The sequence below is a fragment of the Drosophila ananassae genome, chromosome 2L (genome assembly GCF_017639315.1).
Source record: "Drosophila ananassae strain 14024-0371.13 chromosome 2L, ASM1763931v2, whole genome shotgun sequence".
In the NCBI taxonomy this organism is placed as follows: domain Eukaryota; kingdom Metazoa; phylum Arthropoda; class Insecta; order Diptera; family Drosophilidae; genus Drosophila; species Drosophila ananassae.
In genome coordinates this window covers 10108054-10130269 of record NC_057927.1, presented here as the reverse complement: position 1 = coordinate 10130269, position 22216 = coordinate 10108054, and the positions used below count along the sequence as shown (strand labels likewise).

At 44.2% G+C, this 22216-nt stretch overlaps 1 protein-coding gene across 6 annotated transcripts in view; it reads right to left on the bottom strand.

Moving 5' to 3' along the window:
• Window positions 1-22216, bottom strand: part of LOC6500906 (synaptotagmin-like protein 4) — a 49473-nt gene that overhangs the window by 15191 nt on the left and 12066 nt on the right. For 3 of the 6 annotated variants that reach the window (XM_044718341.1, XM_044718342.1, XM_044718344.1), the window contains exons 2-7: window positions 8013-8378; window positions 5357-5484; window positions 3135-5248; window positions 2879-3017; window positions 1990-2207; window positions 1773-1899 (exon numbers count right to left, since the gene is read on the bottom strand). In XM_044718341.1, coding sequence (XP_044574276.1) covers window positions 1773-1899; window positions 1990-2207; window positions 2879-3017; window positions 3135-5248; window positions 5357-5484; window positions 8013-8378 — 3092 coding nt within the window. The remainder of the gene's footprint in view (window positions 1-1772; window positions 1900-1989; window positions 2208-2878; window positions 3018-3134; window positions 5249-5356; window positions 5485-8012; window positions 8379-22216) is intronic. The other 3 variants (XM_014911299.2, XM_014911298.2, XM_044718343.1) reach the window with 2 other exon arrangements.

Below are 22216 nucleotides of genomic sequence, written 5' to 3'. Positions count from 1 at the left end.
AACTTGATGAACTTGACTGGGGAGTGCATCTGAGAAGTGTTTTGAGACTCTTGATTGACTGTGAATGTTTGCCATAAGCTTCTCTTGTCATGCCAAGGACCTGCACAAATTTGCCAAAAAGCTTTTAAAGTTGCCAACGTCCTCATGACTCCAAAAAAAATCCAAAAACCCCTTCTCTTGTGTTTCTGAAAAAAATCAAAAAGTGCACAAGCCAGTAGTCAGTGCATGTAGGAAGTTAGAATCCATTGAAACCACAAGGTAAACATTTGAACGTTGGATTTGCTGCGTCAGGAACAGTTCCCTTTCCTCATTTCTGAGTTCTAAGACACCCAAAAATATTATGCGTCTTATATTCAAATATCTTTCTTCTAGTATTTAGCATTAAAGTCCCTAAAAATGAGTACTTCAATTAGAATCTCCTACACATTTTCCCTCTGTGCACTTGAACATGGCACCCTCTGTGCAAATTTGAAACAATTTTAGGCCTTTACAGGGCAGGGCCCACCACATCGGAGTACAAAAGGTGCGCGAGATAAGATTAACGCTACACTTTTTGGCAGTCCCGCAACCGCACCGCCAAATTCCGGTGGGTGGCGAAAAGGAAAGCTTTGGTTTGTCCGTGGGCGCTGAAAGCCCGAGGACAAAGGCAGTGACAGGGATCGAGGTCTCGGCACCCAGGCCCGCCCATCTCGAAACCCCACATAGACACTCGTTGCTTTGACGGTCACCAAACAAGACTCCCACAAATCGCCAAATTGAAACATAACAAAAGCGGGCAAAGGCGTGCATGCAGGCGTTCTATCCTCCAGGGAAATCCTCCAAAAACTCCTCACGCTGCCTGGTGAAGTGTGTGCGTGGGCGAGAAATCGATTTATGAGAGTTTTGCCGGTGCCGCAGCATTCGCATGCCACAAAAAAAAAGTTATCCCGCCAGGCGACATCAGTATGGGTTTTCGTACTTTGTGGCGGTCCCGAATTCTAAACACCAACAAAAAAAATCTTTTGAGCCACTTCAACTTTGCTATTAAATTTGTTTGCCGTTTGTGGGAATGTCGCCAATAGCAGTGGCAAAAATTTAATTCAAACAACGAGAATGGAATAAAAGTCTGCTGCGGAAAAGGAACAAATGATAGCATACTTTTCAAAACGCGTACAATGCGAGGGAAAAAAATCGTGGCATTCTTTTGGGGAACGTTGGCGGGAAGTCACAGCACAAAAATGTTAGAGGAAAATTGGTTGAAAAAACCAAAGCATTTGTACCGTGTTATACCCTTTATTAAGGTTGTAAAGAATGTCCATTTTTAAAGTGGAGAAAATGCAAGTAATCTTATGATGCTAAAAGACATGGTCTGACAATGACAGTCGAGCTAAGAGGCAAAGAACCCCTTCAGTTCCAAGAGGGGCTTAATTAATTGAGCGAAATTAGACGGAAGCCTTTCACAAAGAGTTTGTTAGTCACACAGGACACCGTCAGCACCAGAATCAGGACAGGCATTAGCATTACCTTCACCAAGTTAATTACGCCCCCAAACATACACTTAACTAAGCACAAGCACCTAAGTAGATAGTTATCACTGAAACTTGAGTTTCTAAAATCAAGAATACATTTTGGGTTATATTTTTATTTAATAATAAAATATTTTGTATTAAATCTCATTTCTATGTTAAAGATTTATTTTTATTTTCAGTATATCCTTGAACTAAATGCATTCTTGATATTAGAAGTACTTTTCTAACAGTGTAAGTTGTATGGACAGCATTATTGGTACTCACCTTCCTCGGCCTTTTCCTTTTCCTTTTCTTTGCGACGCTGCAGGACCACCTTCTTGAAGACCACGGCTGCGGCTTCCACTGCATTCTGCAGCTCCTGCTCCCCCAAAGTGCTGGTGTGGGTGGTTGCCTAAAAGGGAACGGAGGCGGGGATGGAGTGGCTTACTTAGGCACCCAGCTTAGCCAAGTAGGCATTGGCTCTTTGATGTTCTCTACTCACCGCTGCCGTGCTGTTTGCATCGTTGGCTTCCTTGATCGCTGAGGACTCAATGGATTTGCCGTTGACCGGCTGCTCGAATGCTCCTTGGCCTTGAGACTTCTCGTCCTGGCTGGCTACTGTGGCGACAGGAATTTCTGTTTTTTTCAAGCGCATGGCTAAATCAGAGTTTCTATGCATAAGCTGTTGATGGAAGGAGTAAATGTGCTGGGTGGTGCTACCTGTGGGGGCGGTTAACGGGATGGGTGCAAAGCGTTCATCAATCGGGTGCTGGAACAAGCGCAGCTACTCAAGGTTCTACCAGGGACCGCAAAAATTAATTAACTATCTATATATAAATGTTTATATATATGTATGCTTGATGATAAATATTTGAGCAACAGGCTACGAGGAATGCTGATAAGTGGATTAGTATCAAAAGGCTATTATTATATATATTATTTTATTATTATACGGATACTAATGGTTAAGGAGTAATAATTTGAGAGTTCGCTTTAAAAATATGTGTAATAAGCTACAGGGGCTTCTATTAACAAAAATCTAGTATAATCTATAGTCTATAAAGTGATGCTCATGGTTTTGATTTTCTATTAAATATATTTTAGATTCTTAATAAAAAAAATTTGCAGGATTATTGAATGCGTTTTTTTTACAAAATGTAGTGTCTTTGAAATAAAAACTTGTGCAGTTTTTCAGATTATACATATGTATGTATAATGTATGTGTCCAATTATTTAATAAAATAATGAATTAAAAATTTAGTGAGAGACTTGCTGCGTGCTTGGAGGAGTACTAGTTATTATAATTGCGGTCCCTGGACTCTACTGATGCGTGGCAGCCAAAAGCGACCATAGCTACTCAATATTAAAATTCAATCCTCTACAATACTCACGCTCTTCTGCCTCCCCGATGCCTGTGCGGCTGTTGCGGCGCCTCGTTTGCGGAATTTTCGAGGTGCCGCGCGTTTTATCCAGAATGTCTGCTAGTGGCCTCGGGCTCGGAATCTTTGAGGCTTCCGTTTTCTTCGGGGGCTGGAGGATAGGGAAGAATTAATGGAATTCAATTGCTTCTGAGATTCAAACTTAAATTTCAAACTAGCGCTTAGTTCGGTTTTGAAAACAAAAATATGAAAACTTTTTGGTACGCACCTGAGTGTCCTTTTCAGGATGAGAAAAGGAGCGTCGGGTGACTGGCTTTGGAGTAGTTTTGGCACCCGAATCTTCAGAGACAGAGCGCATCTGCTCCGGCTTCCGACGTTCGGTGACATGGCCATCTGATCCGACAGCTCCGGTGGCGGCACTCTCTCCGCATACCCCTACCCCGCCCACTCCGGCGGCGTCTGTGGCCTGTGAGAGCTGTGCCAGCTCCTCCTGTTGCATTTGCAGCTCCCTCGACTGGCGTCGCCGCATCCGGTTGTGCATCAGCGGGGTGCGGGGCAGGGCGGCGCCTCCGTAGTAACTCTGGGTAGTGGCTACGTCGGGATAGAATCCTGGGACTGCACCAGAGCTACCGCCTGCTCCCAGACCCATGCCACCACCGTAGCCCGAATCGGCCAGGACATTCTCGGCGCTGTAGATGGGTCTTTGGCCCGAGTTCTGGTAACTTCCATCATCCGATCCATTGTTGTAAATGATGCGCGGCTCACTGCTGAAGCCAGCATTGTAGTTCCGCTCGTACTGCATTTCGTCCGATTCCAGGAAGCTTGTAGTGCTGTCCCCAAAATAGTCCACGTACTCGGGTTGATTCTCCATCTCCTCGCTGACATCGGGAAACTGATGGAACTGCTGCTTGGCCTCGCCGAAGGTGCGCTCCTCCTTGAGGCAATCCTGGCGCACTAGCCGACTGGGCGACCGACTGGTCGACCGCTGTACAGTCGTGGGAATCTCCGGCAGAAGCCGCCGGTTCTCAGTATGTCCTTTGGTGTTCGAGTACTCCTCGTTGCTGTGGCTGCGCACCTTGATCATCTTGGAGTGCGGATCTCGGGAATGGTGGATATTCACGCTCTGGCTGCTGGAGTACTGTTCACCGGTGCCACCGCCACTGCCACTGGCCACACTCCCGCCGCTGCCCATGTCAGTGCCACCCACCGCGGGGACGTGCTGTTGCGACAGAAACTGCCGTGGATTCTGGACACTAGGGAAGAGGAAGTTCTGCTTGGCTCGCGGCGAAATAGGCATAAACTTGCCGGGCGGATTAGAGTGTACGGTCAGGGTGTTGCCACTGCTGAATGCCTCCGGATTGGGCAGAGTCTGCTGCCGCATGAACTCCGGCGACCGCCGGAACTGAGGCGAGGTTTGCCTCTTTGGCGGCGATGTGGGCAATAGCTTGACATGCTGCTCAGGATTTGGGAGGGTGGCCTGACGGGTCATCCGAGGCTTGGGCATGGGCATCGAGTCCTGTTCATCACTGGCCATGCTCGAGGCCTGCGATTCGTAGTTCAGTGGTGGTGCTGCACTTCCAGTTGTTGAGCTTCCTGATACGGATATGGCCGATGGCTGCTGCTGCGGCAGCAACTTTGTCCGATGATAGGTGCTCGGTGGCTCCGGGAAGGAAGTCTGGCGAATAAACGGCGGATAGCGCTGCTGCTCCCCGGGAGACCTTTCCGGGGACCGACTGTACATGCGATTCGGGGAGGTGGACATGTATATGGCCGGCGTGGGCTGAGCGGGTAACGTCGATTGGCGGCGCACCTGCAGGCGGTGGTGTGTGGGCGTTACCTCCAGCTGAGGCTGCTGCTGTTGGGATTGATTCTGCTGCTGTTGTGCGTAGTTATCGCAATCTCCCACTGTCACGCCCACTCCGATTCCTGGAACAGCTCCGCCTCCCACTCCGACGCCTCCTCCTCCTGTGTTCATGTGGATGACGTCGTCACTGTTGTAGGCACTCGGATAGAGTGGGCCCTTCTGCAGCTGATGCGGCGATGTGGGCGCCGTTAGGTTCACGGAATTGTAGTTAGCCAAATTAGAGCCACTGCCGCTGAGATTTGGGTCGTTGTTCAGGCTGCTCGGCAGCGTGGATTGACGCAGGACCCGCCGCCCCAGCTGCCACTTGCTGCTGGTAGTGGGCGTGGCAGTTCCACTGCCGTAATTGATTCCGTGCGTCGTGGGACGCGGCTGCGGGGGCAGGTGATGCTGCTGATGGTGTTGGTGCAAGGTGGGATAGCTGCCGCTTGATTGGGCTTCAATTAGATGCTGCTGCTGGGGATACAGGTTGTCGGCCACTGGCTGCTGGGCGTTTGGATTATTGGGATCGTCCTCGGGATCTGTGGGATGATGGGATGTTAATGCGAAATAGAAACCAACCTAATAGTATTTATTTACTTAAGCCATTTACTATTTTAATCGGACTAGTAATTAGATAAAATACTCACTCGATATAGTCCAAGAACGGCGAATGCTCTTCCTTAAAACGTCACTGGCGGTCAGATGGTCCACGGCACTGCAGGATCCCAAGGTGTAGCTGTCCTTTAGCCACTCGCCACTGCCCGTTTGAATCTCCCTGCAAGAGCAACAACATTGCCATTTTAGGAACCAGAATACTTCGCCGAACATTTCCCCCGAGCCGCAGAGAGTGCGATTTTTCGAGAAATCAACAGGCTAATTAGCGAAGTCAGCGGAATCAACGTCTGCCCGAGTTGGGAGCACGCGGCAGACTGGCTGGCTAAAAGCCTCACCGGCTTGTCTGTGGCACAACCCCAAAAGCAACACCAACAGCTTAAGCCACAGCAGCAGCAACATGAGACACCTACTCTTCGAGGCGAAGGTGTGTGTTATCGGAAGAGTTTCCAACTCTCAACGCAGACAACGCGTATACTCTCATGGGGTTAACATAAATAAATAGACTTACATATTTTTATAGGAAAACTTTTCCAACAAAAGCCTCAAAACGAAAAAGTTTCGAAGCTCGAGTTCGAAAGAAATGATTAAATATTTTATGAATATGATAAACTTTAACCGGAACTTGGTCAGAATTTTATTTAACTTTTTGGAAAGCATTTGCTACTACATCCCAGTACTATAATTAGAAACAGAACCTTAAATTCCTGTTTCCTTTGCTTCATAAATATTCCACGAATTATTGAAAAGAGTGCCTTTTGAGTCAATTTGCGGGTGCAGTCAGGCAATCGAATAAATTCCAAATGAGACTCTGACTCGCACAGAGCCAGGCAACGATGGATTCTGAGACCCAGGCAGTCAGCAAGTGACGCCTTCTATTCGTTTCAAAGACATACTGGGCTGGGCTCATCGTTTTCATAATTATCCGGCAGCTGCAGCAGACGCGGCCAAATTCGGAGTGCGTCATCCGTGTTGACAGGCGACTGGTTCTTGGTACTTGAAGGCGTTAAAGTGTTGGCACCTGTAGGCGACCTGCTGGATTCTTGGTTTATGAAATTTGCATATTAAAAAAATAAAAGTACGAGCTGCGTGCAAGTATTTCGCCTGCCCTGCAGCTGCCGTCAAGTTGGCCAAGATTTAATTACTTAAATATCTGGCGTCTGGCCTTGTGCACTCAATACGGGCATTTCTCAGTTGTTTTTGGGACTTGGGCTCGCCCATTAACACTGAGCTGAACTCTGCTAGGAGAGTGTGGGTCGCCGGTATCATCTGCGGCAATTGTTCGCTTGCCAAATGCTGGCTCAAGTTCGGCAACATCAGCATGAGCTGCTGGGATGCTGGGGCAACACAGGGCGTATGTGTAATGTGTGGTTGCTCATGTTTATGTTGGCGAAATGAGGACAGAACCGAGAGTGAAGCTCATTAAACCCATGGAGCACTTGTTGACAGTTTCATGTTGGTTGAACGGGCACGTTTGGCATTGAAGTCTGAGGTCTGGAATCAATTCCATGCGATTCTCCCTTTTCCATTCAAAAGGTGATACTTAAATTGCGAAATGATAAACGAAAAAGGGAGGGAAATTAAAAACAACAGGAATTATCTTTCAGCTCCCCCGTGTTCAGAACGTGCAAATTGAATTTCAAATAGGTCTGACTATTTGCATACACGTAGGTAAAGTGTAAAGCCGTTTTTCATGCCACATGGGCAATCAAAAAAGTGCAAGCCCATGCCATAACAGAAACAAAAAAATGGTAAAAACAAACTTTTGCGTTTCAAATATTCAAAACTGTCGGGCAACAACAGCAGACACAGTTGCCGAAAAACGAACCAAAAATCTGCCGCATTAGTTATGCGGAGCATCAGTTGACAGTCTGTGACACCTGATGGCCACGGGCAGCGTCGGGCTAAAATGAAATATAAACAGAAACTGTAACAGAACCCTTTTGGTCACAAAGACCACTGCGATTCTCTATCACCTTTCAGTGCGGGGGAAAATAATCCATTCCTGGAAATAATTTCAGTTCATCTCGGCAAAAGATACAACTCTTTTTTTCCATACGGCTTATACATTGTTTTCGGATTATACAACATTTGGACAGTTTTTCAGAAAGCAAACTAAAAGGCATGCAAAATTAGATTGCAACAATGAAAATTGCAGCGTTTGCGCTACAAAGTCAAGTTTAGAAGAAAAAAATGGAAAACAATAACAAGGGGGGGACACAACGCACATATGTACATCTAAAAAGGGGTATACTATACGAATTGCAAGTGCCCTTAAAAATACAAATAAAAATATGAGCAGGATAAATAAATTTATTATTTCTTATAAGATACAGTATCTGATAGATCCCCCATTACTTTGCTTATTTATCTTAAAACGCAAACAAAACACATAGATATAAATATTTATTTTATTGCAAAACACCGAAAGGACTTAAAGTCGTATGCAATTAGTAGTGTTGATAATGATTGGCTTAATGAAAATACCCAATAACCAGGACATGTCAAAGGACACATTAGCATACCGTTTCATACATATCTCAGCGGGAACAAAAGGACACAAAGTTGTGTTGTTTTGGACTAGTTTTCATGTGTCTGTGTGTGTGTTTGTGTGGGGGGAAACATTTAGAGATGGGGAAAGTGACAGAGACAGAGAAAGTCAGAGACAGAGAGAGAGAGAGAGAGACTTACATTTGCTTGTGGCACACCACGCACACCCAGTCCGTGGTGCGCGAGGTGAACTCGCGACAGGCTTTGCACACGCGCAACTTGCAGACGCGACAGGGGGCGCCACGGTTGGTGATGCGGCCCAGCTCGGTGGTGCAGCGAGCGCAGTGGCGATTCGGGTCGCCAGTCGTGTGTGCGTTGTGGTTGTTGTATTGTTCAAACTGTTGTTGTTGATGTTGTTGTTGTTGTTGTTGATTTGGCTGCATTGTAGTATTCAGTTGTGGTTGTTGTTGTTGTTGTTGTTGTGTGACATCAAATGGCTGCTGCACTCCACCAACGACCTTTGCCGCACCCTTACGCCTTAACGCATACAATTCAGCGCGCAAGAGCCTGTAGTTGTTGTTTGTTTGTAGTTGTGGTTATGTAGTTGTTGTCATTGTATATTTTGTTGTATTATTGTTGTTGTTGTGATGGGTGGCCGGTTGGTGGTATTTTTGGTTTTAATTTTCGGGGTTTTTTGGGTGGGTAACATAATTACGTGACAGACGCATAGACATTTTAGTTAGATTGTTGGTTAAGAAACGAAAACACGTTACAAAAGTTAACATGACAGAGTGGCAGTTGGGTGGAGTGGAGTGGAGGTAGAGCGATATAGCAGGAGAAAGAGAGCGAGACAAAGAAAGTGGCAAGCGTATAGGTGTGTGTGTGTGTGGGTGGGTGGGTGGTTGTAGTGTGGAGTGTGGAGTTTGGAGGATATTAGTGTGCGTGATGTAAGTGTAATTGAATGGAAAGAGACAAAGAATAAAAAGAACATACAAAAAATTGTCATTAGTTGATTTAGTAGCAATTAAATCGATTTTCGAATTAAACTTGGTTAATTTGGTTCAAGATTTTGGTTAGTTTTGGTTAATTTGGCAAACAATTAAAGTTGCAACAGGATGTGCATGAAATTTAAGCTAAAAAATAAACTGAAACGTGAATGTACATCATTTTGTGATTGCTTGAAAAGTGGATTTAAAATGTGCCCATTTTGAGTTACTTAAATATATTAAATAATCGCAATACATCATTGTTTCTACTAACTTAAGCCCCTTAACCGCAATAAGCATAATTGTCTTTATTAATTCGATCAATTTTGAATTGGACAATGGCGTTCTAATTAAATGTCACATCCACGAACCTCAAACTGCGAGTAAATTATGCAAATGGCGTACGTGTTACGTAAAACTGGGCATTCTAATTAAATTGACAATCAAACGTAAGTCGATGCCCGGTTAGCAAATTAAGTTAGAGGCTCCACCATGTCCGGGACTTTGGGGGATATACGGTTAGCTTTTCGGTTAGCTGGCTCCGGATGGAGTTCGTCCTTGGACTGCTGCCTGCTTAATATTAACGCACAGCTGGCAGGCGAAAGCCATAAAACTTGGCCGAGCTGCTGACACATAAAACAAACAGAAGGCCCATGGCAGCACATGGCAGGGATGCGTATGTAAATATAACGGGGTGGTGGCGATGATGTGTCAGTGAAGGAGTCACGCAGAGCGCATAAAAATCCGAACAGGATTTTGGTTTCTGTTGAAAAAAAAATGTTGCCACCAGTACCGAGAGGCGAGCCATTTTTAATTATACTTTTATCTTAATCCGAGCATCGGGCCGGGGATTGGAGTGCGTGTATGCTTTATTAGCGCCACAAAATCAACAAACGAGTGCGACGCTAAAAGTGCCTAGACGAGCGGCCATCAAAAAAGCCAGAAAACGGAAACCGAGTCTGGGGCCAAAACTGTTGCATACTCTTGGGGGCCCAAATATACACACACAGCATGGTGCTGAACAAACCACGGACCCGGACCACAGCCAGGGACATGTTTTATTGGCCTGGTTAACGCACAAAGCCCGCTCCCATCCTCCAACAGAGCCCGTCCGATGGTCCACCCATCCGCCAAAAATCCACATTCAGCCAACACTGAAAAAAAGGCGCTCTCGCATAGCCATAAAATTTAAACTTCACTTCAAGGGACTTTAATTTAAACTTTATTATTTGATTGAAGTTAAGAATAGGTAGTAAACCTTTTTAGAGCTACAGCCATAACATCAATTGTAGTCTTTTAAGCATCCAATTAACCATTTCGATTTTAAATTGCAATATTTAAAATCTTTTCTTATTTTAAGTTTCAGCTTTTTTTGTCTCGTGTATCCGTGCTCATGTTTAATTTTCCGTCATAGTGGCATGCCAGGATCGCATTTTCGCCCATTGCGGATGTGAGTCAGAGGATGTGGCCAAACAAGTGTTTGCTGTCGCTATGCTGCTGTCGTGTGTTAAAGTGCTGTTGTAGTTATAGTTGTTTTACTGGTTGTTGCTACACGGCTGGCACGGCTGCGTTATGAATTAATAATCATAATAAGCCATTAGGGCAGTGCCACAGCAGGAGCAGGAGCAGGAACAGCAGCATGAGCTCTGTCGGCCAGGAGCCGGAGATGGGCAACAATGGGCTGCCAAAAAGTGCTAAACCTAATGGCCATAAATTCACAGTGACCATGAAAACGGTGCAAAGACCTGGATTATCCGACGGCCTTTGTTGTGCGGCGGAACAGTTTTCGGTTAGAATATGATTAAAAACCCTAACACTGCCTAAACAAATACTGTTACGCATGTTTCTGATTGTCCAGCGATCCCGGTCTCCCACTTGGAGGGCTTATGCAAATAAGCAACTAATTAAACTGATGTAAATCAGCTGCGTCCTGCGTCCTGGGTCCCGGGATTGGGTGTGTGGGTTTTTCGTTTTGGGCGTGTGACCTTTCGACCATATCGAACACCTGCTTCACCAGCAAACCGCCCAGCGATGGCTTATTAGGTATCAAAGAAAAGATAACATTGCCGGGCTTGGTCCTTCTTTGATGTTGCCATGGGGCAGTGGGAGCATAAAACGAAAAGCAGGTAAATAATTCGCTTTTTTCAGGGCTTACATCGGCAAATGCAATCGGCCCAAGTCTAAATGCCAAAGATCCATTTGGGAATAGCAGCTTTCTGGCCAGGAATGCCTAAATTACTTGTGATTACTCTTTACATTGTTCCAATCTAATCTATTCATTTTGTTTGTATGAATCAAGAGTGAAATGAATTTAAATACCTAACATTTTTCATGTGGCCTCTATTTCATTTCAACAATAATAGTTTTTCCATTGCCATTTTATATCCCCTCAACCCATTCCAATATTCAAGCAATTTATAGAAAAACAACTACTACAAAGTGCCCAAAAATAGCATTTTCCCATGGAACTTTTTCATTTCAGAAATTCAAACAAGCTTTGCTGCTGACAGAGAATCCACTAGAGAAATTATTCGCCCCATTCCCAATAGAATTTTCGTACAAAATATGCCATAATTCAAATTATTTGTGACCACAGACAACGCGACTGGGCGTTGACAGGACCGGCTTGCCCATTAGATTTACGATTTTAATGACGCCAAAATGCTGGCGCTGATGTGCCAGAGAACGCGAATATAAATAATTACCACGTTAAATATGATTTGCCGCGAGGTGGGAGTGTCAGTAAGTCTGAAGTGAGGTGGCAGGATGCTGGGGGCTGAAATCAGATTTCTGCAAGGACAATGACCAGTAGCTACGGCAATGGCCAGCAGGCCAGCCGGCCATCCAGCCATCCAGCCAGCTTGCCTCGAGTCTCGCGTTTCCGTTTCAAATTAAAACTTTTTGACAGCGTTGCGAGGCAAAACTTGAGAGTGCGCTGCTGGTGGTGGGGCAGGAAGCAGATACAGAATATGGCAACGCCGGCGGTGGACATTTGAAAATGTATCGCGGCTGCTTTAAATTAAAGCACAACTTACGGCCGGCTGAGCACCGGAAATGGCCAGCCATTTGCGAGCCTTTTAATTATGCAATCCACGACAAAATGGCGTCGTGAGCATGTGTTTGTGTGTGTGTGTGCGTGTGTTCGTGTGTGCGCGAGTGTGGAACTAAGTGCTTGAAAATGTTATTAGTTTTAATTAATTTTAAATGTGGCCACTCGCAGGAACCGCGGGAGGAGTCTAAAACAATGAAGCCGACCGGAACACGCAACCATCCAAGCCGCTTTACTTTGTTTTCCACCAGAGCACCATTTTGCACTCATGCAGTTGCTTTTTAAATACCGGTTGACATTTGTTTTTGACGAATGGTCGACACGGCGCAGTGTCGGTGTCGGTGAACTGCAGTCGCGAGCGAATCAAATTAAATGCCAATTTTGGATGAATTTAAAGCACCGGTGGCCCACGTGTTGTATGCTTAATGGCCCAGGACCATAAACCTAAATAAACTTTAATGCCGTTTGCCTTTTTCCCTGCATCGTGAGTGGCCGAGGGTTGTCGAGTTGAGGGCTTGCCAACGGATACATAAACTTTATTAAATGGTTCGTAACATTGTTGGGGATACCACCGGAAATGTACACTTTCACAGTTTAATTCAATAGGAGGAGAACATCTCAACAGGAAATAAACATAATTTAATACCAGCATTTATAAGTTTTTTTTAACAAAAAAGGCAGGGTATTTGTCCTGTCCTTACAAACACACAACAGCTTCTCACTCCTGCTGTTAAACTTCGATTTGACACCGATAGCCGGGCTAAAGGACAGACAAGGGTTGGGTTCTCTTAGCCCTCAGCTGGGATCGGACATTTGCATAATTATATATCGGGGAGCCGGAGATCTGAAGCTGCTTTAAGGGTTGTCCCAGCTCACGAGGACATTGTCAGACAATGGCATATGCAGAACCTTGTATCTCTGCTCTGGCGTTGCCTGGGAATTAATGGCCCTCTTCCTTTTTTGTCAGTTGGCCCCGCGCCCAAGGGCTTACATTAGTTTATGGCCCATAAGGCATTGTCCTCGCCAGGACTTAAGTGGCCATCTCGCCGATGAATGATAGTCGTGGCCACCAAAGGCAACCCTTTGTCCATAATTAAGCCAATAAGAAAATAATAATAGTTTGCTGGTGTAAATTGTTGATAAAGTTATCAAGAAATTTGTCAAGTGCCGGAAAATATATGCTGGCGTGCCACGCGTCGTATACGCAATGTTTATGAGCCGCATCACGCATACGCCAGGTGTGCTGCAACTTGAAGTCTTCGGGGGAGAAAAGCGATAAAGTTAATATGCAGTTGCTGCAAGATTATTCCACCTTCAGATAATTCTGCATAACTTAGTAAAGACAACGCTTAAAGTGCGAACAACAAGAAACTGCCTCTCACCCAGTACTCGAGCATAAATTTCGCGGCATAACAAATTTTGATTGCCGCGCATTTTGCACGCTGTTGCCAACACAAAAAGACAATAAAACCGAGGGCTCCAAGATAAAGCTGTCATGTGCGCCGCGCAAAAAATAGCTCACGGACGATACACAAATAGACCGTAAGATGAAAGGGCCAACTTGAACTGAGTTTTCCTGCCCGCTGGGTCAGACTGACATTGCTGCAAGGTTGTTAGATTGTTACATTTGTCACATTTGTCTGACAGTTGCCAAAAACGACGATTGCAAAACGAAAACCTAGAAAAGTGTGTCACTTTTTTTCTTTCGCTTTACACGAGAGGGGAAATGCGAAAACACCTGCTCTTGGGCCAGGCGAGATTTATTGCCAAATTCGCAGTTTCACCGGCCAAATCGCCGAGATCTCGAGAAATCCACTTTTGTAATGGCACTGGAATTGCCAAACATTTATTACTTAATAAACGGAGTAAGAACAGAACAGAACGGATCTGTGGCCAGCCAAATGAAATTGAAAAAGCCCAAGTCGGAAGAGAATGAAAACTTTTTGTGTTAAGGGCTTAGAGGGTACTGGGCCCGGAATGATGTTCGAGTTGTTTTCACAGCAGTTTGCCATGTTGTTGTTGGCTCTTTTTACAGCGCTTAACTGAGCCATTCGTGCGTTAAATTATAGCCAAAAGTCTTTTGGGGCCCTTGGTCTCTCCACTGTACGCCATCCGTTGTCCGCTGTTGGCTTTTAGCTGCTTGCTGCCAGTTCCCTGATGCCTGTTGCCTGAGATTTGCTTCGACGCCAAATCAAACAAATCGTCAATTTGTACTTTCATTTACTTTCCTGCCCGTTCAACGATGAACACCAAAAACAACAATTGAAGAGGAAAAGTGTGTGCCAGGGGGTGTGCGACACTGTGTGTGTATGTGTGAGTGGCAGTGTTAGAGGTAGGCAGTGGGAGAAAGGCTCACCGGAAATCGCACGGCTGCCATTTTAAGTACCGGTTAAATAACAGTTAATCGACGCATCGCCTGTCAGCGTTGTCATCGTCGCCACGATTGCCGGCCATTGTTGCTTTTGCCGTTTTCTGTTGTTATTCTTGGTCTTCACTCTCCGCTGACCATTGTCAGCCACTCCGTTTTGGCTTGTTTGCTTGCCTGTTTTTATTTGCATTAACTTTCCAGCAAGTGCGCCCCTTTTTGCAAAAGCCCCAAAAAAAAAGAGGAAAACGTTTTTTTAATTGACATTAGGGGTGCCTAATTGGCCGGACCATCGCCATTGTCCTCATTGGTTGGGGAAATCGCATAATTTAGCTTCAAATTATGACGAAGGGATCCCCAGATGGCCATCAAAAGATTTATCGAATAGCACCGCAGTGGGTAAGGTCGACAGCAGTTAAAATTCCAAGAGAGGTCATACAAATTTACGTTTTCAATAGGATAGGGAAAGAAAAACCTTTAAACTTAAAGTATCATTTCAGCTTTGTTCAATGTTTGCATTAAAAAAAGGGTATACGGTATACCCCTTTAGAAACACGATACGTTTGAAGTCTCAATCAAAGGTGACCCATTTGCAGTGAGGTAACTGATATTGGAACTGCTGTCCTGAGAGTTGACTGACCGCTCATTATCCTAATGAAATGCAACCATCAATCATCGAGAGCCGGGGACAGAAGGCGTCCGTATATGGAACACGATTTCTTTTTCAATAAGCAATCAAGCCACAGCCGGCTAAATTGTGCGCTGGAGATTAAATTCAATCTATATGCGTGTGTCCTGTTCAGCTCGGTCTTTCTACGTCCCCCTGGAACGTAGTACATGCTATGCATGTCTCATGTCCTGAATACCAGATAATGCTCTATGACAGCCGACGCGTGTACAACGAATTTCAATATTTTCATTTATGGCCTCTCCGCCTCTGCTGCTCGGAGTGTTGAATTGTGTGTGTGTTTTTTTTTTGGCGCATGTGCGAAAACAACAACAAGAAAAGCTGGAAAAATGAAAGCCAACATTGTTGGCCATATTTCGTGATTAATATTTGATAAGTCCCACATGTAAACTAAACAAAATCAATACCAGGTAACTGGCTGAGTCCCTGGGCGAGGAAAAAAACGTAAAGCTCCTGCACAGGCCAGCTAGCTACAGGACACTAGGATATGGTATTTGTGTGCTGGTCAAGTTGTGGTGCCTGGAAAATATTTTATCGAACCCGGCGCACTTGATACCGGAGGCAGTGTGTTAATATTCAAATCGGAACCGCTGAAAGGATGTCGAGGAGGCATTGACATGAGAGTCACGTAACTTGACTTAAGTTTCGAGTTTGTTTCCAAGAATTCAACTTATTGACAGGCGCGCCAAAAGTTATGAAAACATTAAAAAGAAACGCCTCGGTTGGGGGTGCATAACTGAAAACCCAAACAAGATAAAAAAAAAGGGTCCCGCTTCTTTTTTGGCAAAAATAAAATAACGTTACACAAAAAAGCAAAGTTCTGGAGGAACGGTCGAAATGCGAAAACGAAACAAAATTGCTAAACACTTAGTCAAATGAAGCTGCGACTGCGACCCGGGCGCATTTTCCGGGCGAGAGCTTCGGAAAATTTGCTTCTTCGTGTATAAAATTATAAATTTATGGTCGGCGTCTGCACAAAAATAAATATAAATAAAAATATGTAATGAGCCTGTGCTGTGCCGGCCAGGTTGGGGCATAGAAATGCCTGAACTGGCCAGCTGAAATGCTTGACTAACTGCCCGCCAGAGTAAAAAATAAAAAGAAAACAGACCGTAAAAGTTCCCAAAATAGTTGACTAAAAGGGGTCTTAAAAAGGTTGTTTGTTATTATGAAAAAAAATGGTTCGAGGCAATAAAACTAGCAAATAGTTTTATTACAAAAGGAGGTATTGTTTAGTGATAACAATGACAAAAGTTTTTGTTTTTAAAATGGAAGTAGATACTGCAGATTTCTTAAACATAAACTCTTAAACATAAACTCATAACATAAAACTTTAAGAATTCATTTTCCTCTCTAACTAGTCGGGTTGTTTGCCAAAACTTGTTAGCTTGTAATATGAGCAATCTTGACAGAGCCAATAGAGTCAGATAATTTGCCTTGTGAGTGCGACTTAAACCGTCTGAAGTGGTCTATCATTCACAGTATCAAACCCCTGGCGAACTTGGTCATGGTGTCTGACCTTTTGCCGGCCCAGAACCTAAACACCCACCCACCCAGTCCAAAATTGCCGCTCAAACTGTAGACCAAGTCAACAGCTAACCGTAAATAAAGTTGGCTCGCCGTAGCCATCGACTTCTACTTCGACTTCGACATGGAGTGCTACGTGCCGCCGACGACAAATTGTACGTGCGTAAATTGGCTGACTGCCAAAAAGGTTGTTGACTTATGGCCGAAAGCCCGATGCCCGATGCCCGTTGCCGTCGCACAAATTTGGCCCAAAAGCAAGTGCCGTTGCCTGGCACTCGACTGGCCGGCCGCCTTCCGTTTCCATTCTCAAGCCATTCCGTACGGTGGACCGTTTCCTCTGGCCGAGCGTGACAATGTTCAATTCATAGCCGGCCATTCAGAATTTTAAGTAATTGAAGGCGATGGCGGCGCACACGCTAACTAGCCAACAATTTTGTTTAATTATGTAATGTCTGGATGATTTACGGCCCAAGGTAAATGGATTTACATTTTTACGCTTTTTATCAAATTAGTGGGCCTGAAGCTATCGGCTGACAGAAAATAATTTGTCTATTTATTGGACTGCTAATGCAAACACAAGCGCGAACAAATTAGCATTAAATCGATGCCGAAAATCGTACTAATCAAATACAAGGACTTGAGTATGAAGGGTCTTAATTGAACAGCTCATTGAGGGTAAGTGGCAGACATAATCTGTTTACCTTTTGGTTAGGTAAGTTATCGAGCTAAAAATTGAATTTATTATCTCAAAACCATTGCAATAATTTAATCAAAAGCTAATAAAGTTCTACATTTTCAGCCATTAACATTACTTGGCCAAAAAGTGCTTGTTTACTTCCATAATAAAGTGCACACTTGGAAATTTAATTCTTGTGCCCGGCCAAAAGGGAAGTAAAGCTCACAATCATAAATTTCAATTTGGGTCGTTAGTTACCGAAACCAAAACCGAACACAAACAGACCTCTTTGCGCTTTTTAATCCAAGCCAGACTCTAAATGCGGCAGACTCCGCCTGTGGCTTGGTGGCTTGGCTTGGGTGGGCGAGATTATATATATATATTTATATATATATTGGATCATATATCCCTCGAGCATTTGACTGTTAATTCTGCACATGTGGCGCACTCCATGCGGCTAAACAAGCCGCATGCCATTTTCGATTGTGTTTCTCGTTTTGGTTTATGTCTCCACTTCGGCTGGCTATAAAATTTATGACAACCAACTTAATTCAATTTCAGCCATGTGTCAATCAACAGCTGCATTTAAGTGGAAAGTTATGTGCAGCCAACACACACAAACACACCAGAAGTTCCATTGGCCGTGCAACCGATCAACCGATCAACCTTCGATGGCCTATGGAGATTTGGTTTTGTAGGAATGTCGCCTGAAGGCGAAATTGATTTTTCATATTTAACTAGGGAATTAATTTAAGCAGTCAGTCTCTCTTGCAGGGCAGAAAAATCTAATATGCATGAGCCGTCAGGGAAGTAAGAATTACAAGGGCATATCGGACAGGAATTTGCGGTAGCCAGGATTTTCAAATGCATGGAAAAGCAATTTTCGTTGTCCATTTTCCCAACATGAACCCCAAAGGCAGCTCTAATTTCCGTTCTGACATTTTCAATCGAGCTGCACTTCATTAGGAGGATGTCACTCGAGACAGCTACAGCTAATTACCTGGTGCTTGTCAGCCATAATTGAGTTCCAAATTGCACCTGTTGAAGGTGCCCTGTCGAATCTGAAATCTGACAACTTTTGTGCCAACAGAGAACAGAACCCGTTGAAAGCGAATCGACCAGCCCGTATCAAAGGCAGCTCGGAATGCCGGAATTTGTGATTGCCCCGCGAATGTCAAAGGCCAATCGGAGGCGGTGCAACAGGCAAATCATTGGCCCATGCGGCTCCATGTATGTGGAACCAAGAAACGTGCTCGGGTTTGTGAGTCCGCACCCCCGCTGGGCGACATCTGAATGCTGGCGAGCGGCGAGCATTAAAAATTGATTGTGATGGAAATGACAAACGCACCATTCAAGCCAGCCAGCTGGCAATCAGTCCACCACAATCACTAGGGGAAAAATGTAAGAAAATCTCTTCCATGGAAATGTTATACGTTTCACAATATCTTTTGTAGGGGAAAAGTTTAAGACAGACAGAATGCTATGAGGGGAATTCCACGAATCACATGACAAATTCTGAGGTATAAGTAAAAGCTTTCTTTGAAATTAAATAGAATTTGGATCAAAACATATATTTGATAAAATATTAAGGGACTCATCATAATGCTTTCCATTTTACAAAAAATTATTTTAATTTTAAAGCTAAACCTTGAATATTTTTTTTCATGTGCACTAATATTCACATTCCACACGCGCGACCACAATGAAAGTGTAACAATTTTATTTGCGATTCGGAAATGCCAAAATGTTGCTGTTCAGCCCGATGGAGCGGCATCAAACGCAGCAACAACAGAGACGCTTCCGGCAACAAAGAAAGCGAGCAATTTGGCCAAAAGCCACAAGGAAACAAAAACCCTGGCATTGCCACCATCACATCAATTTGCATTTTGCGGGACGAGGCGGTGAGGAGATATCTTCGGCTTACGGATGACGAATGTGCGTGCGATTGGCATCACATTTGCTTGTTTCCATTGGCATTACTCATACGCCGTGTGGCCCATACACAACACAAGAGGCCAGAAAGGGCAAAAGGGGCCAGGGCCAGGGCCGGCGGCAGGGCGACCGGTAATTGAAAAATCATCCATTACAACCGGCTAATGGAAACCCGGTGAAATTGTCGCTAAATTCGATTAAGTGTGTAAGCGACGAGGCTTTGATATTGGTGAAATGTTACCGCGTCCTTCCTTGCTCATGTCGGCAGCGTTGTTTTCGGGTTTGACTGATTGCCCCGGTTGGTTGGCCTTTTTGTGCCCTGCTATGGTTTTGCTATGGCCACTTCCCCAGCCAGGCTACGCATAATTATGTAACTCAATTTGGCGGAAGGTCGGCCGAAGGGCCATTATTTATAAGCGCAATTTAATTAAAATTCGTTGTGTGTCCTGGACCAGAAACAAGCACAGAAGCATAACGTTAGCATACAAATATAATCATTAAACCAAGTTTTGGTATTCCACAGAGTATTTCTTCTGGTTTACTAGAACAGATTCTTCCTTTGAAATACAAGTGCCAACAGTTCAAGTTCAAAACCGAACTATAATAAATTGATTTTGAATAAATCCCTGGGAGCATAAAGGTAATATCCTCATTTTTCAATTAAATAAAACATAATGCTCTTAGGGTTTTGAATTACGCTTTATACTTACTTCCCTTGCCCCTTGTCCTTTGACATAAATATCCTTTCGTTTTCAATTAACAAAATAAATGCAAGAACCCTAACACATGTATTTCCATCAAAGTAATAAAATGTTGCTTGTCAGCAGCAGCTATAAAATAAAACTCGTTAAATGTTACATCGTTTGGCATAAACTGGTATTTTCCTATTTGAATAAAAAAAGAAAATAGTCCTGAGGTCCTGACCTTTGTGAGCCTTCACAGCGTTTGCATAGAAATTATATGAAAATTGCACTTGAAACTTTGCCCGTAGCTAGCTGCCACTGCCACTTGCAGCTAAAAGTTTTTCTATATTGCTGCCTGGCTGCGTTTGTATTCCCAGCCACCGGCAGCATTTTTGCAAATATATTGATTGGCCCCGTCAAAAGTTACCGCCAAGTTTCTATCTTAAATCGAGTCAAAGCCAAAGTGTGGAAATATAAATATAATAAAAATCACTTGCAAGAATGGAGAAAACCCGCCCCTAGATACGAGCCGGGCACATAGGAGGTCAAGTTACATTTGTGCGGTTTCCCAATGGAACACGAGAGTCCGGGTATTTGGTGACTGGCAATCCAAGAGAGTTTCTATTGTCTGCTCACTGAATCGGGGGTATTCTTGGTGGGCATTCCGGGTCAGCTCATCGTGAGAGGCTGGCTTTTGCTTTTGCTTTTGAATGGAGTTGCATCGGATTCGGTGACAGAATTTGCATTGAAGACATTCAACACCTTAAAGATTAAGTATCGTTGGAACACCCAGCGAGTTCGTTGAACCAAGTTTCTCTTCAGGCAATGGCTGGCTTTATTAATTGACGATGACCCAGCTAAAGGCTTAATGCCGAACTTCCGTGCGAGTGGCAGATATACTTATTATATCAATTAAGGTAACCAACAATGTCCGACCAATTCTGCTGTCTCATAGGGACAGGCCACAACTTTCCATTGCCCCCATCCAGCATCCAATAAAATGTGAACAATAATGACCAACAGATGGGTCCAGGTCCAATTCGATATACAAACAAAAAGTATAAGCAGCAGCGACTGCAACATTAGCTGCGACAACAAATTCACATTTTTCAAAACACATTATGGCCCGAGTCATGCGTTGACAGTTTTGGGAAAATTACGTACAATTTCGAATGCAGGCACAAAACTCTACGCGTAATTACGACACTTGGGAAAAGGAGAAACATAAAGTAAATGTGGCGGATAAATAAAACAAACCGCTGGCAAATCGTATTCGCTGCGCAGTTGACAGTTGTAAAATGGAAAGGTTACAAAAAAAACCATGGACATCAACAAATGGTAGGAGGAAAGTGCTTCGGTGGCTTCAGCATCGGCTTCCACTGCGGTAGCTGCAGCTGCTGCCACAGCTCCTCGACATCCTCCAGTTATAGCAAAAAGCTTCTGTCTTGGACAGTGACTGATGGTCTGAATGGACTGGCCAATACCGAGAGCCGCAGAGCCCGCGGAGCTGTTGCTCTTTTCTGCCAACAATGATTACGATAATGATGACGACGATGACAGGGCAGCATTTAACCAGCATTCGCCAAGTAGATAACTATATATAAATTATGGAAGCAAGACTTGAAAGAATGCTGACAGATTGTTCTGGTTTGTCTATTGAATAACGAGAAAACGGCGGCATAACAGAAATCTAATAATCTAGACTAACACACTGATATGTAGTTACTTTCCCTTTGTTTTATTGTAAAGCGCCTAAACAGCTGAAAGTGCCAATACCTGACCTACACATACCACTTCCCTTTTTTAGTTTCAAACACCTCTTTATTGAGTACAAAAACATCTTTAATGTTCAATCGTTTAGCTGCACTGCGGTTTGAAATACAAATTTAAATGTTAATTCAAAAGTACATCCGGGCACAGCCAATAGTCAAGGCCCTGGCTTTGCTTTCCGCCCTGGAAAGGCACTTGAGAGCTACTTTGATGCACATATCCCCATTAGGTTGGCCCCCCGTCGGGTGTGTAAGGTCCCCCCTATGTGGCCATGCAGAGATATCTCATGGCCCACTATGGCCCAGAACCCACTCAAATATGCTAATCCACTGGAAGTCCACAAAACCTCTGGCGGCCCACATTCGAGTGCATGTTTCAGAGCTCTGATGGCTTGCTTCTTGTTTGGTTCGGAGTATGCAGAGTCCAGAATGTGGCAGAAAGCTACATTTTCTACCAAGAATTGAGGTTGGATGGGCAATTTGTAATGACCCAGGTACTAGCAACTAAGTGAATAGATATGGGAGTTAATTGGAAAGATTATCTAACTTTTGAGGTTGCTGGTCCATGATATTCTACAAAGTTTCAAGAGAACTAGGCAATCAATCAAAAATCGTATTGAATTTGTGTGAATTTTGTTTCAGGTGCAGTTCCATATGTGGCAAGCAGGAGCTGCCTCCATTTGCTTGTGCCCCTTGTGTTGTTGACGAAGTGCATGCGTTGCAAATGAAA